This window comes from Gigantopelta aegis, chromosome 10 (genome assembly GCF_016097555.1).
Source record: "Gigantopelta aegis isolate Gae_Host chromosome 10, Gae_host_genome, whole genome shotgun sequence".
Classification (NCBI taxonomy): Eukaryota; Metazoa; Mollusca; class Gastropoda; order Neomphalida; family Peltospiridae; genus Gigantopelta; species Gigantopelta aegis.
Window position 1 is genome coordinate 70,327,086 of NC_054708.1, and position 19,396 is coordinate 70,346,481.

General features: G+C 34.7%; 1 protein-coding gene across 3 annotated transcripts in view; it reads left to right on the plus strand.

Moving 5' to 3' along the window:
• The first annotated feature begins 502 nt into the window (after positions 1–502).
• Positions 503–19,396, plus strand: part of LOC121384647 (catenin alpha-2-like) — a 35,622-nt gene continuing 16,728 nt past the window's right edge. The window contains exons 1-10 of one of the 3 annotated variants that reach the window (XM_041515123.1): positions 503–544; positions 9,738–9,860; positions 12,381–12,570; positions 13,067–13,233; positions 13,804–13,923; positions 14,698–14,787; positions 15,182–15,355; positions 16,335–16,538; positions 17,220–17,264; positions 19,130–19,210. In XM_041515123.1, the coding sequence (XP_041371057.1) occupies positions 9,747–9,860; positions 12,381–12,570; positions 13,067–13,233; positions 13,804–13,923; positions 14,698–14,787; positions 15,182–15,355; positions 16,335–16,538; positions 17,220–17,264; positions 19,130–19,210 (1,185 nt within the window). In that variant the 5' untranslated portion in view covers positions 503–544; positions 9,738–9,746. Of the gene's footprint in view, positions 545–1,237; positions 1,371–9,737; positions 9,861–12,380; positions 12,571–13,066; positions 13,234–13,803; positions 13,924–14,697; positions 14,788–15,181; positions 15,356–16,334; positions 16,539–17,219; positions 17,265–19,129; positions 19,211–19,396 lie in introns of those variants that run through there. The other 2 variants (XM_041515122.1, XM_041515124.1) reach the window with 2 other exon arrangements.

Here is a 19,396-nt window from a genome sequence, read left to right on the forward strand (position 1 = left end):
TATGCACCGATTCAATTTTGATTTTGCAGTAACAAGCATTGCCATCCTTCCCCTTAACGCCTCGGAATACATCTTATGATACCCCATCCCCTCAAGAGCGTTACGTAATTGTTGAAGAAAAAAAAAAACCCACACACTACTACTGTACTAATGACTAATTCATAAAACATAAAATAATCAAATTAAATTACTACTTACTTTATCTTTCATAAGAGGAGGCAGTACGTAGCACATACTTTTGCCGTATCCTGTCGATAACACCCAAATGTATCCTTCAAATTCAAAATGGAATCAATAATGTGTAATTGTTTTGGTTTAATGACGTAATGAAATCCAAATTCATCCAAAACGGCATTAGCCAACTCTTCCATGTTGTAACTTCGCTTGATATGAGACGGCCCCTGTAACTGCTGCACAAGGCGGAATCGCCCAGTGCGCGATCACGTGGTCTACGTCTCGAAATAGATCGCCGAGCTTTGCAATTGTTGCGACGGAGTGTCACGAAGCGTAGCTGAATGTGGGTGCTGTCGGGTTTCTTTCTGTAGTAAGTGTATTAGTGATTAATATGTGGATTTTTTTGTATCACTTAACTCGAAAATGATTGATGTAAAGGTATTTGACGTCAAACATAGGATTGTTGTGGTATTAGAGCGGGACTCGTTGCCTACCGTCTGGTAGTCAGGAATTGCCAAAAAAAGATATAGGTTGGTCTCTGACTGTAATGAGAGCGTGTTTATGTCCAAATGTCCGTCTAGCTCTCTTACAGTCAGAGTACTCGGGCTAATGTCTGACCTGCCTTTGAATAGACCCACTTACCCCTCTCTTTCTCTCTCTCTCTCTCTCTCTCTGGTTTAAACATTATTATTATTACAAATACAGACATAGTTTTATTAGCAAAACATTTATCAGACAATAAAAAAAAAGTATGATAGTGTAGCTTTAACAGATCCTCCAAATTCCTTTACATTCCTCACATAACTGGTTATAGGTTGTTGATGACTACCTCTACTTTTTCAAAGAACATCGTAATAGCATTTGGTAGTCAGTCTATTATATTTGCTGTTGTGTCTTTTGGATTACCATTTGTGCTTCGTATTTTGCATTATAAACATCTTTTTTTTTATAAAATATGAATCCATATTTACAAGTATTGTTTATGTAAATCATTGATCGTATTCTAAATTTTTAAAATAGTGTTTTAAAACTTGATATTTTAAAATATATTTTTGAATTCAGTTTCGTTAACGCAGGAGGTTGTTTATTTACTATAATACCGGAAGTAAGCATCTTACTCATCAAAAACTATTTGCTGGTTGGGTCTGGATTAATAACAAGGATTTATTGTCTGCCTGTTTAATTTTTGGGGCCAGGTACGTATTATGAACACATTGTGGATATTTTGTTAGCAAGTGTAATTGTTTTTACATCTGTAATAAGGGAAAGTTACATTAAAGCAAGTTTTGGACATTCTTGGTAGGCCTACATCATGATCATCTTAAAGCCGCACACCCTAGTTCCATCCAGCGAAAATAAATTATAATTTGGTTAATCTACAAACCTGTAACACACTTAGATCACGTTTTTATCAAATGGAGTGAAAAAGCAGGTTTTATATCGATAAATACCATGGGAATCCCCTAGTTCATCAAGATTAACTTTGGCTACAAGTGCAAGCACTACCAAAGGTTAATCCTGGGGACGAACAACGCCATTAGCACCCTTCCGAGCAATTTTGCTTGGAACGGAATTCAATCCGAATTGCGGTCAAACTAAAAGAAAAACGACTGTCATCACGTTTCTCCACCCAAATCGTGTACTGTGATCTATTTGGAGCATATGGACACTAAGAAATACTTACTTTGAAACGATCTTCACTTTGAATTAAAGGAAAAACAACCGACTGTATGACTTGTTTTTAAAACGCGCAGTACATTATGGGAGGAAAATGAAACTCGGAACAATCTTGTATGTGGAAAAGGATCGGTGAAGTCATTTCTCGTTTCATAATGAATAAAACAAAAACCATAAAACTAAAAATTAATTAAAGTTAATAAAATAACTTAAAAGTAAAAATAAATTAAAGTTAATAAATTAAAATAAAATAAATGAAATTAAAGTTAATAAAAAAAACAAAAAAACATTAATTAATAGAAATTAAATAAAAATTATGTTTTACACACACACGCACACATTATATATATCAGGCTTCGAAATTCACGATGGCTCCACAGCATTTGCCGTACTGCCTTGTGCCTTTGCCGTGATGCCTCAAAAATACCAGTTACTTTACGGCTATGAATAACCGTGCCCTTTTAATTACCTGCCGTGGTGCCCCTTTTGTGTATGTTTTTTTTTCTTCAAAACTTGTATAACCCTAACTTTTATTTTAAAACATTAAACACGCACAAATTCGATGTTGCTCGGTAGTGTTTGTATACAGTTTCTTGGTTATGTATTATAATTGCACATCAAACGTAACGAATGATAAATTACGGTTGAAATGTACAGCGTTACGGGAAAAAACCCCACCGTAAATTGCCGAAAGTTTTAACGTCGTACATTTACGAAAACAAAACGTAAATAGCCAAAAAAGAATCCCGGGGAATTTTTTTTTTTCAAAATAGGCTAAACCATGCCTAGAAGAAAAAGAAGAGTAAAGAAGACAAAAATTGTCAAAACTTTTTCATTATTTCAGGTCAAAATTATTATTATTAGCTATTTAAACAATAGCGTTCAACATCCACTGGACTGGTTTGTGCGCTTCACAATAAACCAAATGGCCACGTTGAGAATAAGTCTGTCCCATCATTCTATAAAAAAATGTTTTTTGCTATTAATTTCAGTTTTGTTTGACGTAACAAGAAAAGCAAACGTGTATTGGAAATAACAAAACAATACTAATTTTGTGTGCAATTTACAAATCATTCGGCTTAGAAATTAATAACTTGTAGTAAATTTCATAGTAATAAAAAAGGCGTTCCCTGTCGGACGGACTTATAGTTTTAATGTTCATTAGCCTATTGAACGGACCCATGCTAAAATCACCCAAATTAATTTATTCCCAATTAACTGAAACACTGAAATAAATATGAACTGTTTAATGTTTGTGGTTATTCTTGAATATTCCGTTTATTTAATTATTACCCATGCTCAGCAGTTGATAGGCCTATACGTCACTGGCGTAGGAAGCGAGGAAGGCCGAGGGGGTACTTTGTAGCAGCATCGATGGTTTATATATTAATTTTATACATGTGTCTGTGTACCCATCCACCCCACTTTTTGGTATCTTCCTACAGGCTACACCCGTGTATATTAACAAATTCTGGGTACTAGACCTAAGCAGTAGCCAACAACAAAAATTGTACCATGTCTTCTTCAAATGACCTTCACCTTTGCATGCGGAAATAAACGCGATGACTTGTAGTATGTGCATGTAGTATCGAGAAATCCTTTATTGTTTTGTTGAGATCGCACGTTGTTGTTTTGGGAAAATAAACCTACATTGTATGAGATGACTGGAGTTAGATAATACGATATATTTTCCTCTATAGGCCTACAGTATTTAGCCGTTTGTAATAAAAGCCGTTTAATCACCACACACGTTACCGTACTGTCATGCGATCTCGTGTGTAACCAATTACCATGGTACCTAATAAGAGCATGTGTTAATGATTCCAATTTCAAACAAATTAGTTATGCTCATATCCATTCAACGTCCAGGCATGTCTAGTCTGGGTCCAGTCTCTAACAACGCCAATGATTGGGTCCAGGGCACGGCGTAAGAAAGTGCCAAAAAGTGGGGTGGGGGTGTATAAAAACCATCGCTGCTAAACTTGTAAAAACTTAGTACCTGTATTCTACAGTGATTCTCTGGAGATACCTTCACAAACTAATAGATAAAATTAACATATCTACTTTTATTATAGATTATTTTATTTTATTTCTTTAATGTTAAGACTTTAACATAATTGTCCAGCCATTCAAATATAATGTTCTTTCAGTCATACTCCATCTGCTCAGATGGTCCGAAACCAGTGGATTTTTGATCCATTACCTGCTGTAATGAGATGGAACAGCAGCAGCGTTTGTTCCAGACGACCAAATACGTCATAATCTCTCTCCACCAAAGTTGTCTTTAAAGTTTAAGGACACCACAAAAAAAAAAAAAAACTGTTTTGTTTAATGACACCACTACAATACTTTGATTTATTGATGAATGACCAATTTAACAGAATTATAGATAAAAGTTTTTTTCTGGTTAAATTGACTTCCTAAAAAAGACTGCCTTGGTGCCCTTTGAAAATGTATGAACGTAGCCTTTGTGCCTTTTAGGTTAGCCTTGGTGCCCTTCATTTCCTAGATTTTTAAAGGCTATTATAGCCTGCCCTTTTAACACCGAATTTCGAGGCCTGATATATATATATATATATATATATATATTTTTTAAAAACAGTTCATTGATGTCTCTAAAAATAACTAAAACATAAGTACTAAGTTTTAAACTTACTTACCTGTCTTTTTTCTGAGTTTTCTTCTAAAATCGTCCGGGTGTGTGTGGGGGGGGGGGGGGGGGGGGGGGGGCAATGAAACATATTTCTCTCTTGTTTGCCAGTACGTAAAAACGTTACTGCCACGAGGAGGCCAGAGAGTTGAACAAGATATATACCAAATTTGATGTGTTCAGGATTTTACATACGTTAAACAGAAATGATTCCTCATTAAAAGGAGAGAAATATGTTTCATTGGCAACCCCCCTCCCCACACACAGACACACCCCGACGATTTTAGAAGAAAACTCAGAAAAAAGACAGGTAAGTAAGTTTAAAACTTAGTACTTATGTTTTAGTTATTTTTAGAGACATTAATGAACTGTTTTTTTTTCTTTAAAAAAAATAAAATATATATATATAATATGTGTGTGTGTGTGTGTGTGTAAATCATAATTTTTATTTCATTTCTATTAATTAATGTTTTTTTTGTTTTTTTTATTAACTTTAATTTAATTTATTTTATTTTAATTTATTTTTACTTTTAAGTTATTTTATTAACTTTAATTAATTTTTAGTTTTATGGTTTTTGTTTTATTCATTATGAAACGAGAAATGACTTCACCAATCCTTTTCCACATACAAGATTGTTCCGAGTTTCATTTTCCTCCCATAATGTACCGCGCGTTTTAAAAACAAGTCATACAGTCGGTCGTTTTTCCTTTAATTCAAAGTGAAGATCGTTTCAAAGTAAGTATTTCTTAGTGTCCATATGCTCCAAATAGAGTACAGTACACGATTTGGGTGGACAGTTGTTTTTCTTTTAGTTTGACCGCAATTCGGATTGAATTCCGTTCCGAGCAAAATTGCTCGGAAGGGCGCTAATGGCGTTGTTCGTCCCCAGGATTAACCTTTGGTAGTGCTTGCACTTGTAGCCAAAGTTAATCTTGATGAACTAGGGAATTCCCATGTCCCAATTGCTTGAAATAATTTTGAAAGTTTGTATTCTGATGTCACCGGTAGATGTCGCTCGAAGCACAACAATGCCTACGTCACGACAAATGTCACAGACTTGGGGTGCGTTCTTTTCACCTCTCTTGGACATGTTCCAACTGTTCTGTCCTGGTTGTATCCCCTCTCCAGATATCGTAAGACTTAGCAAAATTATTGGTTTTACGGGTTTGTAACGTTTTGTATTGAGACACTTACTTGTCTGAACTTTATTGTTACTGAAAATGTTCACGAACTGTGAAGAAAAATCTCACAAATGAACAACAACAAATCGGATGTTCATTGCGCGAACCGTCCACGAGAAAACAAACCGAACCAAAATGATAACGGTCACGTGGTATACCAACATCTGTGACGTTTACTTAGGAAGATTCCCTCTAAAAATAGATTGGACCTCGCTTGCTTAACGTTTTTTTCTCGACAGTACGTCTTGTGAAAAAATGCGAAAAATGCATTTCGTAGTTTTACAAACATCAGGATTACCAAAAAGCACTTCAGGTGAATGGAAATGTGTATTCTAAATAATAAAATGTAAGTAAAGTGCAATTTTATTTGTGAAAAATGGGGTTTAATAGCGAAAAACAACGCTGTAATGGTTAACAAATAGCCGTAACTAGGGTGTGTCCCTTTAAAGTTAAAGTTGCAATGTCGGTTCCATGATCGTCATGATTATTTTATATATTATTTATCAGTTTTTTGATAGTCCGATATAATTCCCATAAAACAATTGTATAGATTAGTAGTAGTCCATTTTGGAAAGAGTTCTACCTGTACCCCTCTATATCAAAAGGTAACCAGTCAATTCGTACCATAGTCATTTCGTACCCAATTTTACCATTTCGTACCCAAGTCATTTTGTACCTTGGTCATTTCATACCCAAGTCATTTCGTACCATAGTTATTTCGTACCATGTCTGTTTGGTAATTTCGTACCTTAGTCATTTCGTACCTCAATCATTTATTGTGCAGCTTAGTTGAATGATAGATAGTAAAATGTCGAATTACTAGTTTAAAAAATAAATATTAGGCTAATGCAACTATATTGCAGCCCCACCCCTTAATAAAGAAAGAAAGTAAGAAAAAAAAGATGATATATTACTTTCATCTCCTCACGTTTCTGTTCATCATTATATTAAAGGGACATTCCCGAGTTTTCTGCATTATAAGATGTTTCCGACTAATAAAATATTTCTACGATTAAACCTACATATTAAATATATTTTCTTGTTCAGAATATCAGTGTCTGTATATTCAATGTGTCTCTGGTCGTCTTAATATTTGTAAGAAGCCCAAACTGGATTTTGTCATCAAATCATTTCATACGTACGAAAAAATATATTTTGGGAAATAGGATGAAATTTAACCTAGTACAAATATTAGAACGACCAGAAATACGTTTAATATACAGCCACTAATATGTTATGCAGAAAAATATAGTTGATACGTAATTACAATCATTAATCAGTCTCTGTTAGTTGATAACATCTTTAAAATTACAGCAAACTCAGGAATGTCCCTTTAATTACCAACGAGCACCTTGTGTTAGAATAACATATCATGATCTTCTAAGACAAGCCGATCTCAGAAAAACCTTAATTACCCACGAAGACCATGTGTTACAAGGCATGTTTACACGTCAACGTTTATTCGTCAACAATAAAATTAAGCAGTGGCATACCATGACAAAAATAAGATACCGAGTACGAAATGACTATGGTACGAAATGACCATAAACTATGGTACGAAATGGATGGTACGAAATGACTAGTAACCTATCAAAAGAATCCATGACGTTTCGCCCCCAGTTTGACCTGTTAACCCCATGATCCGGTCCCATGTACCAGTTCGCCCACAAGTCGATTCGCCTCCAACTATTTGTCAGTTCGCCCCCAACTCCCAATTATTTGTTACTTTTAAAGTATTATTGTATTGTTTCTTTAGACTCATTAGAGGTATGTTAAAGTGTGTGTGTGTGTTTGTTAAAGTGTGTGTGTGTGTGTGTGTGTTTGTTTCTTTTCTTAGCGAGATTTGCTGGTCCAATCGTTCATTATTCCTAAGCATTGTTATCACAAGTTGTCATCGCCTGTCCGTGATATAAATAGCAGGCTGTAGTTGTCCTTCTGTTGGTTAACATCACAGAAGGTTTTTGGTGACCGCTGACGTTGTAGTTTGTTGTATTTGTCCGCAGAAAGAACCGGTGCCAGCAGTATATTACTATTAGTAGATTTAAATTATCAGGATGTGTACCACCTCCTTATCGTGGGATAGACCATGGGTTTCGGTTTCAATACGACAGGTGCTCTTTGAATACACCTGAAAAAAGGCTGTTTACCATTCAGGTATGAAGAACCAGCAACATGGCACACCTGACTGAGAATTAAGCATTGATGACATTCATATAATCATAATAACTCAGTTTATTCCGGATTCTTACGAAAGTAAAATTCAGCATGATCTGAAAATGTAAATCATACTTGGATCAAAGTTTGACAGCTGCTGTCGAACCGCGCATCTAAAAATGCACATAGGAGTGCACGAAATCGCCTAAAATAGGGTAGGGTTGCACTAGAGGAAGCTCGGCGCACACAGATGGGTCCAGACCACACATTAACATCGACCAGTTGTATCATTATGGGGGCGAACTGTTACTTTTGTGGGGGAGAACTGGTTATGCACGTGGGGGTGAAGTGACATCCTATTTGAGGGCGAACTGGCATGGGTGCAAAACATCTGGTACACTATCAAAACCTCTAAAGACTAGCCCTAACCCTAATTTTCTCCACATTTTGCCAGACACAAATTGTAAAAAAAACCAACAACCCAAAACATTACATTGACACAGATTCCACATACTACATCAGGGCTCGAACTTAACGGTGGCACCGACAGCAATTGCCGTCGTTGAGAAATAAATTGCCGTAGGTAGAGAGCATCACCGATAGTACTTTTGTGCCGTCGGTAAAGCTCCTCAATAATGGCGAAATTGTATACACTTGGTGTACATTATCTGCCAATATTTAACATTTGCACATTTAAAAGATGTCTACATATAACAAGATAGCCTTTCAGTCAGGTTTATCTGCTGCAAATGTCACTTTAAAAAAAATTGCCATAGGCAGGCCCAAAATTGCCGTCGGTGGACTGTTTAACCCTTTGCAATTCTTTTAAAAATTGCTGTGGGAGACCAATTCTTAAGGTTGAGCCCTGCTACATTGTACCTGTATTGACTTCACTGAGATTTTCAAAGACAATAAGTGTGCAATGTTTGCCACTTGCTATTTTGTTTTTAATGGAAGATTCTTCAAAAGGGTGGAACTTGAAGCATAAAAGGATGCTGACTTTGACAGTCGCATATATTGTCTATACAGGTACATCTTGACAACCCATTGTTATTCAGTATTCTACGTTGGTATGTGGGCAAATTGGCTCCAGGATGAAACGGCCCAGAACATGTCAAGGTATAATCTACCATACATTTTGGTGTGAGTCACAACCGCCCCATTCCAGGGCTCGAACTTAACGACTGAGATATAAATTGCTGTAGGTCAGGAACATCACTGGCCGTCAGTAAACTTATAAGTATAAGTTAAAACATTTGTACATTTAAAATATGTCTACATACAGCAAAATAACCTTTGAGTAATATTTATTTGTTGCAAAAGTTACTTTTATAAAAATTGCTATAGACAAATTGCTGTGGGAGACAAATTCCCAGTCAGATACATGTGATCCCTGTTGCCAAGATCAGTTTCAAAGAACCACTGTGTATATGTAGAATAAGTGGCCTAAGATCGAGGAACACTGATATTCTCTCTCTCTTTCTTTATACACACACATATACACTACAGATATGTTTTCTGATGACGTCAGTTTTACATTTATCGAGAAATGAACAAACACCAATGAGGTGACGTTATGTTGTAATGAATGTAACAGAAATTTAATTTTAAAATGTGGTTCACCAAAGTAGTCAGAACAATGGTTTACAGGAAATATTGAACCCATATTCTATATAGAGCAGAATTATTTTATATTCAAACGAAACTGCACAGGTGTGAACAAAATTCAAGTGTAAATCATTTACATTAATAATTTTTGAACATTTTGAGTTGCTTATTTCCTGACTTTGTATTTTCAAAAAGAAATGCTTTAATAATGAGTTTTGATTGAACAGCCTCATTTTGTATTCTTATTATTGATGTGTAATTTAAAATAATGATTGAGATTTTGCATTTTTAGGGTTTCACCATGACAACCAGCCCAACTCCCTTAACAGGGAGTATCCTGTTGCACTGGGACCCAAAAAACCTGGAGATTCGAACCAAGTCTGTTGAGAAAACACTGGAACCTCTAGTCACTCAGGTTTGACATTTCGTTGAAAACTAAACACTCAGTGTTCTAATTAGGCTACATGAGCTGTAAGTTTAAAATTTCCATTGAATATCAGGGTAAAATTATATGCAGAATATTTAAAATGGGAGGTTGTCAAAGAAGAGATTGTTTGTTCAATAATAGGTTTTATGGACCCATGAAATCTGGACATTTTTACATGTTTATAACTTATATTTAAGCAAGCCAAAAAAGCCAGATGTGATTTGATTGGCTGATAGCTCACGATTTGTCATGCAAAATAGAATGTTCTACCGACACGACTTGTCGTATAAGACAAAAGTTGTTCCGATTTAGGTGTTCTCACAGTACGATTCCATTGCATTCGACAAGTCGGTTCGACTAATCGCATAATGAGAAAGGCCCTTTAGCACTACAATATTGTAAACCCATCATAGTCTATGATGTCACTATGGAGTATGTTTTAATGACATCATCGCTTACACTGGTTTTACGATATCGTAGTGCTCACTAAGAACTGGCCTCGGTGGCGTCGTGGTTAGGCCATCGGTCTACAGGCTGGTAGGTACTGGGTTCGGATCCCAGTCGAGGCATGAGATTTTTAATCCAAATACCGACTCCAAACCATGAGTGAGTGCTCTGCAAGGCTCAATGGGTAGATGTAAACCACTTGCACCGACCAGTGATCCATAACTGGTTCAACAAAGGCCATGGTTTGTGCTATCCTGCCTGTGGGAAGTGCAGACAAAAGATCCCTTGCTGCTAATCGGAAAGAGTAGCCCATGTAGTGGCGACAGCGGGTTTCCTCTCAAAATCTGTGTGGTCCTTAACCATATAACTGTAAATAAAATGTGTTGAGTGCGTCATTAAATAAAACATTTCTTTTTTCGTTTTGTCACTAAGACAGCTTCGGAAATCCATAGCCTGCATTCTTAAAAAAAAAAATTGATTAATCAGTGATGATGTTAAAATTTATTGTGTAGTATAATGTAGTGGTAAGTTCTGAAACTGACAGAAATCAGGCAGCATTTGCCATCTAACATGCGCAGTATGCTTTCTAATAATAATAATTTTCATAAGCAGTTTTTGCTTTTAATTATTTTTGAAAGTATTCCAAATAAGTCTAGAATTCCTCATTTTTAGAAGTAAATATTAATATAAATCATAAGGTTTTATTTGGATTTGTCTCTAGTTGTCCACATTACTGTTGGGAAAAGTATATATATAACTAATTCTGAAATAACTTGAGAAGCAAATATTGCTTTCCAGTTCCGCGAAATTTATTTTGATTTTGAGCCTAGTCAGTTGTGTGTTGATATAGATCACACACACAATGATAACAGCATATTTGTAAAGGAATAATAATGGAAATTGTTAACTTCATAAATATTCATAAATGTATTGTAACATGGATTACCAAACACTATGCTTATTTCTATGCCTGAAAATATATACACCTGTACATGTGAATCAAATGCACAGTCCACCATTGCACATTTGTACATTTTCTAAATGCAGGGCACAATATTTCACGAGAACTGTTGTTCTGTTCTCGTGTCGGTTATGCAACTTTAAAATCACGAGAACCATCAATCGGTTACGTGGTGAACAATTACATTCTAAAATGAAAAGTACCATATATTAGTAATGAAATTGAAAATCAGTTTGTTTTTAACCTTTAGACTACTGGATTAATTTTTAACAAAAACCACGTTGAGTGGGTACAAGTTTATAATTTTTACTCACATATATTCACTTAAATGTTTTATAAATACATGAAATAAAGTTCATATATGAATCGTTAAGTATTATTTTCGTGTCTTTTTTTTGTAATTTTTATTATTTTAGATCGGCTAATGGTGATTAAAATTAGGCAAAAAATCGAAAAAGTTGCGTTTACTTACGGGCATTTGTGGCCAGCTGTCCAGTATTTATGTCCATTATTCCCGTAACAGTGGTTTTCTGACCAGAATTTTTTTTTAAACCCGAACTACGATTCATATTGCAATATTTGGTAATTTTCGTTGTTGGTAAAACGATCAAATTTATTATCAAATTAGCTGTCACAATCAGCTATCGATCCCTGAAAATGACCGCGACATGCCGCCATTGTTGTCAAGCGAAAATACTTGCCGAAATCTTTTTTCTTTAATTATATTTCTGTTTCCGGTGAGTGTCATGTGCAAAACGGCGGGAAATATGAATTGGGGAATGCACTGTATACAGTGTACAGTATATCGACTGACGTGACGTCGGGCGAGATATTTTGCCTGCAGTACTCAGAAGGTTAAATACACCAGTTTAGCACAGAACCATAGTTCAAGTGTTTTAGGATTAGGTAGGCCTAACTCGTAGGTTATGAGAACTATATTCATGTAACCAAACAATCGGTTACCTAAGTAAAATTTACGTGAACTGACTTCCGGTTACCTAAGATTTTGAAATACTGTCCCCTGTAAATGTATTTATATTCAGTCCTGGCTTATGAATTCAAATTCATGTTTCTATGATCTGTATAATTGCTAATTATAGGTGACAACTTTAGTAAATCAGAATGGTCCATCCAGCAAGAAAAAGGGACGATCCAAAAAGGCCCATGTACTTTCTGCAGCAGTTCAAAAGGCCACTGAGAACTTTATTGAACGTGGAGAGGAAATTGCTAATGAGAACCCAGAAGTGCGTAATGACATGATGCAAGCTATCGAGGAGGTCAAAAACACTGGTTAGTTTGTTCAGTAATATAGTCACAAAACCATGTGTTGTGTTCAAATGTGTGAGCCTTAAATCCATAACTTGTGCCTGATCCATTTGTTCTTTAAAAAGCAATAAAATATGTTTCAATCAATCTGCTTTTTCGAAGGAAAGTCACAATTTAAAGTATTGATTGTTACTGATATCTAGATTACATCATATTTATTATTCAGGTTGAATCCTAACAAGAAATCTCTAAATCCATTGCCTGCTATGGAATCTGTAAATGGTATGATGTAATTGAATTTATCACGTCATTTACATAGTCATAATAGGTTACAAAAAAGTATTTCATTGAGGGGAGGGGTATTACCCATAAATGGTTAGATAAACTTTTGAATCTTAAGAGATCTATTTTAAGCCAAATTTTGTGAAAGACATGCCTCAATATGTAGCTCATCTTGTCTGTTATGGCCACATTAATTACACTCTTTTAAACTTTGAATCATCAATTCTAAATATTTTAGGTGATGCTATGAGAGAAGCGTCGAGTGACTTTGCTGCTGATCCATGTTCCTCAATGAAACGAGGTGCCATGGTGCGCGCAGCCAGGGGTCTTCTTTCGGCCGTCACTCGTCTTCTTATTCTAGCTGACATGGTGGACGTACATCTTCTGCTGACAACGCTGCATTCGGTAAGACACCACATATCACTGTGGTGTATAATCATTTTGTGTACAGTTGAACCTGTGTTAAAACAGCAATCTAGAGTGTATTTTTAATATTTAATCAAATTTTAAAATAGATTATTAACTTTTGTTTTCTTCCTGTATCATGGCATTGATATTGTTCGATTTCTGTAGATATTTTTTCTGCAGTCTGTGTCTCTTTCAAAGGAAGTTTAATGAAATTTATATTTCTTAGTATTCTGCTTATCAAGCTGTGGATTTAAGTAAAAATTACGTTTGCTGCACAAAGGAAAGATTTAATACTGTTTTTCTGAATCTTGGAGCCCAGCTTTTTGTGAAAAATCTTTGACATTATAAATTACTTTCACTTTATAAATAAATAAAATGTGTAGAATGCGTCGTCAAATAAATCATTTCCTTCAGTTTATAAAATATAATAGCATATCTGTTGATTTACAGCTTACTGGTGGGTTATTAAACCTAATATATAGTTGTTAAAAAGTTTTGGCTCTGTAAAAATGTTGATGCTTCAGCTTTCCTGTATATTGTGTGTATTGTTTATGTTTTAATTTATAGGTTGAGAGTGATTTAGACCAGATCAAGAATGCCACAAGTCAGCAGGAGTTGATGCAGAGCTTCAAGGAGTTTGGTAAAAGTGTCGTGCAGCTCTCGGACAAAGCAGCACTGAGACAAGCTGTACGTTGAATTGTGTTTCAGCATGATCACTTGTAATTGTTCCAATTTGGCTATTTCTCACTCCAGTCAGTGCACCATGACTGGTACATCAAAGGCAGTGGTATGTGCTATCTTGTCTTTGGGATGGCACATATAAAAGATCCCTTGCTAATAATGGAAAAATGTAGGTTTCCTCTCTAAGACTATATGTCAAAATTTCCAAATGTTTGACATCCAATAGCCGATGATTAATAAATCAATGTGCTCTAGTGGTGTAGTTAAACAAAACAAACTTTAGCATTAGAGGTCTTTTGCTTAACACAAGAATACATTTCAATTAAGTAAAAGTATCAGTTCATAGAAATAGAGAAGAGTACATGAGTGTCCATTAGATACCACTTATCTTGCATCAAGTTATTTTAAAATGTATCTGATGTAAGTTGGGTACATATTTAAATAAGTTGTAAGATAAATGGTATCTAACAGACAAATATTGTATTCTGTTTGTTACATATCTTCAAAAACCAGGTTTAAAACAAATTTTAATATCTTTTCTAACTTAAACTTGTTACACATTAGAATCAGTTTCACGTTAACATATACGTGCCAGAGCTCTCAATTTCTGTTATGCCTATTGGATGGTATGGATGTGGTGACAAGGTCATCATCTAAGAGCAGCCAGTTATGTCTTTAAATCCATGATATATGTATGTATGATATCATAAATAATGAATGATGTTCTCACCAAGGGGTGTGTAAGAAAAGAGGTTTATTTTTGTATTTTGCTTACTGCAGGACTTGAAGGATCCGCGGCGCCGGGATGATTTGGCTGCTGCTCGGGCCGTGCTCAAGAAAAACAGTATGATGCTGCTTACTACATCGAAGGTGGGCATTGTGTTCAGTGGGAAGCATCAAGTTAAATAATAATGTCCATCAGGGTTTGCTAAGTGCTTACATTTCAGGATGATGCTTAAAGTGGTTAAATTTTTATCCTTAATAAGTCCTTGAATTTTACAGGAACCTTCATGAATTTAGAAAAGAAGATAAAAGTATAATCAGTTTAATATATTTCTTTTAAAAAGGTAAACTTTATTTTTTAAAAATTGTCATGATTTGTTGGAAGGGTCTTTTTTCCTCTGTTTTTAATATGTAGAATACTTAAGCCACACCTTTGACACCCTATAGATAACTGATGTGTATTTTTGTGCTGGAGTGTCATTAAATATTTATTTATTCATTCATTGATTGTTTGTATAAAGAACTTTGACAATGATTCTAGGCATATGTCCGTCACCCAGAGCTTGCGGCCGCCCGGGCCAACAGAGACTATGCTTACAAGCAGCTGTGTGATGCTGTGGGAACAATATCGGACATCGCCCAGGCAACGGGTGCTTCCACAGCTCATCCTTACGAGGGCCCTGGCGAGTTGGCTGCTGCCCTTAATGAACTAGATGTATGTTTGTATTTAGGTGGTGGTAATTGTGATGTCTTTTCATGCTGTTTATTCTTGGTTGGGGTTTCAGTCAGTAATTTTAAAATGTATTGAGTGTGTCGGTAAATAAACCATTTCCTTCATTCATTCTATATTATTGGCTAATATAGATTTGAATTTGTACACATTAGGGACTGGGTATCAAATGTGTTTTTGTCCTTTGTGATTTACATACCAATATATTGGAACATGAAAACTGATAAAATGTGTTACGTAATCAGTAATTGTTGGGTAATATAAATTTGAATTTGTACACATTAGGGACTGGGTATCAAACGTTTTTTTCCTTTGTGATTTACATACCAATATATTGTAACATGAAAACTGATAAAATGTGTTATGTAATCAGTAATTGTTGGGTAATATAGATTTGAATTTGTGCTGGCTGGCTACCAACTTCTTTTTCTTTGTGATTTACATACTAATATATTGTAACATGAAAACTGTGATAAAATGTGTTATGCAATCAGGATGTTTCTACTGTCGTAGTTACTCATGTAGCATATCTTATTACAATAATAATCACAATAGCAACGTGTGTCCTTCTGACAGTAGTGATATTCAGTGTTGATCACGGGCAGTTATTTTGTCCACAACATAAACAAATTTATGTTTAGCATACGAGAAATAAAACAGTTGTTACATCTTAAAATGGACCAAGATAGTGACATATTTGTCTTTATTAGCATAGCTCACCCTATCTATTGCCAAATTTACTCATTTTCTTACAAAGTGGTTACACCATTTGGTATGTGGCTACCAAATTTTCTTTAAATTAGCCACTTTTGAACAATTTTCAAATAAGTACTCTACATCTGTAAAAAAAAAAAAAAAGTAGTTCAACCAAAATTCTGTTCATTGTGAGTCCTGCATTAGTATGAGAATACAGGTTCAGGTGATGTTTATAGGAAAACACTTCATAGTATCTGTTTTTTATCAGCAAAAAATCATAATGGATCCTTTGAGCTACAACGAGGTGAGATCACGTCCATCACTGGAAGAGCGTGTTGAAAGTATCATTAGCGGTGCTGCTCTGATGGCCGATTCATCGTGTACGCGGGATGAACGGCGCGAACGCATCGTACAAGAGTGCAACGCAGTCCGACAAGCTTTGCAGGATCTGTTGACTGAATACATGAACAACGTATGTGATCAATTGCTTTGCTTTACTTAATATTCTCTCAAAGTTTCTATTCTTTTCTTTTTTTTCAACTTTTTTGTTTGTTTAATCCTCAATTTAATGATTTGAAGACACATATTTTTGCACATGGGATCCTGTCCAGTTCAATTTTGAATGGGTATTTTAGTTTTAAACCAGGACAATACCTAAATTATATAGGAAAAACAGTAGATCATACTTTAAATGTTAGTTAGAATTGCCGGTGAAAGGTAGTACTGTATCAGTAATGCCTTGCAAGTTTTGAAAGAATAGTCACTGTGGTAATTGTTACTTTTGGCATTCTTACGTATTACAACATAGTGATCTGATCATTAATAGTTCTTTTCTTCAAAGTATAAAAATTAGAACAGATATTTTAATTGTAGGCTTTTGTCGATAATACATTGTAAATTTTGAAAAGATAGAGATAATTGTATCTTTCGCATACTTAGCTATAACATAGTAATTTGATCAGTAGTCTTCTTTTATTTATTTTTTTAGGATAAAATGAGGGCAGATATTTTAATGGTTCCTTCAAGACATATACATGAATCATATCAATATGTCATATATGCTCTTTGATATACCAATAAAAAATCCTTTTAAAAACCATACTCGATTACCAAAAATTACCTCTTGGAACTGCATTTCTTTGACCACTAACAGTGCAGTAAGAAACCGCCATCGACTGAACGTAAGGATCGTATTAAGGTAACTGGTGCATTTGGATGTCCATGAATGCTCATCTACGATTGTTGCATGGCTCTTTTCAGAATTTGCCTTGTTTGTGATAATAACTATTGACCATAATTCAGAGCTTAAAGATCAGTTTGTGGAGATCAGGTTTTTTAATACGAGAATTGGAATTCCTATAATATTCCCATAACTGTTATTTTTACTTAGCAAATTGATGAAATCTTGACATGATTTTTTTTTTGTGTGCCTGTTTCATTTGTGTTATACATATATAAACTACTAATACTTTTATGTATAAAAGGCCAAATTCATAACAGACTTTAAATTACCTGGATATTTCAAGATAGCAAGACTTTTAGTACGGTATCTAATAAAAACCGAAAGCACAAGAAGAAATATGAGCTAGGTTTAGAGGCGTTTTATGAACTTGGCCCCAAGATTACTGGCTTAAAAGACAATGTACGTTTTAGCTTAGACAGTTGCTCAAAGTATGACATTTCCATTATCGGATAGATAGTTATTACATTTTCTTAGTACCAACATATCCTGTTGTTAACATTGAAGTAAAATTTAATGGAATGTAAAGTTTTATGAATGCAGTGGGAGTTTTGTTTAATATTGTGTGTGCAGTTGTACTAGTCTACTTTGAAAAATGACATGTTAAAACTAATACAAATTTAGTATTAATGTAATATAACTGCATGGATGACAGAGTTGTACGAATTTTGACACAGTTACTTAATGGTAAAACCAAATCTGCATGTTTCTTCCCAATAAGGCGTTGTTTTAAAAAAGCAAATGTATATATTCATTTGTTTTGTTGGATTTTAGCTTCAGATAAAAATGTGGGTTTTTGGTGTTTTTTTTGTACAAAATAGGTATGAGTGTGTTTTTAAAATATGCTTAAAAAAACAAACAAAAAGAAGAAAGAGAAACAAATGCCCTCTTATTTTTGTGTTACTTTACTTGAAGTAAACAGAATGAAGCATCTTGCAACCTTAAAAGTTTCTTTCAGTATGCATCTTAGTTGGTTTTGCTTTTTTTTCGGAGAGTTTTGATTCCTTCTGTTTTTATCAGTTCTCAAAATAACAGTATATATTAAGACTCAAAATTGCCAGGAGGCAGGAAGCAAATGCTGCTCAAAATGCACAATATGCTTTCTGATAATATTTTTCACATGCAGCTTTTGCTTTTCAGCTTATTTCAGATATATACAGAATTGCTCATTTCCAAGAGTTGTAATATAAATCATAAATGCATATCCCCATTTTGTCTCAAGTTTACCACATTGCAGTTGAAAAAGATCACACTATAAGTTTAATAAACTGTCTAATTTCCAGACTGCTTTCTTGAAATGCTCTTCAGTTTATAGCATTTGCTTCCAAATTAAAAATTTAATAGCAAAGATTGATTCCCACTTCATAACATGAATGTCGAGTCTTGTATATGAAGTTATATTGCAGTTGAGTTCTTTAATAAAAGTGGAATCAATTCCATGCTGTGAATTTCTTTTTCAGTGTTCAAAAAGCTGGTTCTTCTTGATAACTGAGTGTAGAAATACTGGGCTTTTTTGGAGGGGTGACCTCTTAGCATTTTTAAGTGCTATCTATAGACATTATTAATGAAGGCCATGGTATCTGTTTTGAAGAACTCAAGTTATTAATCAGCACTTAATCTGTACCGGGGACAGAACCTGTAAAAGAAATAACATTTTGGTTTAAAAAAATGTGATGAAAAACTTTTGTAATAGCATTGTTTACATACATTGTAGAGTACATATTTATTATTTAGTTATAAGAGAATATCTCAGATTTGTTTTAGTTGGTGAATAAACTGTTAGAATATGTGCACACAATACAGTTCACATGTTGTATTTACAGGCTGGTCAGAAGGAGCCTAGTGAATCTCTGGAAAAGGCAATAGACAACATGTGTAAGAAAACAAAAGATCTACGTAGACAGGTATTGGTGAAATGTTGTGCTTCTTGTACTGAACGACTGTTAGCCTGACTCATGTGTTATAGGAGACCAGTATTGAGTCAATGTTAGCCTAGTTCCTGTATTGCAGGAGACCAGTATTGAGTGAATGTTAGCCTGGCTCCTGTATTGCAGGAGACCAGTATTGAGTGAATGTTAGCCTGGCTCCTG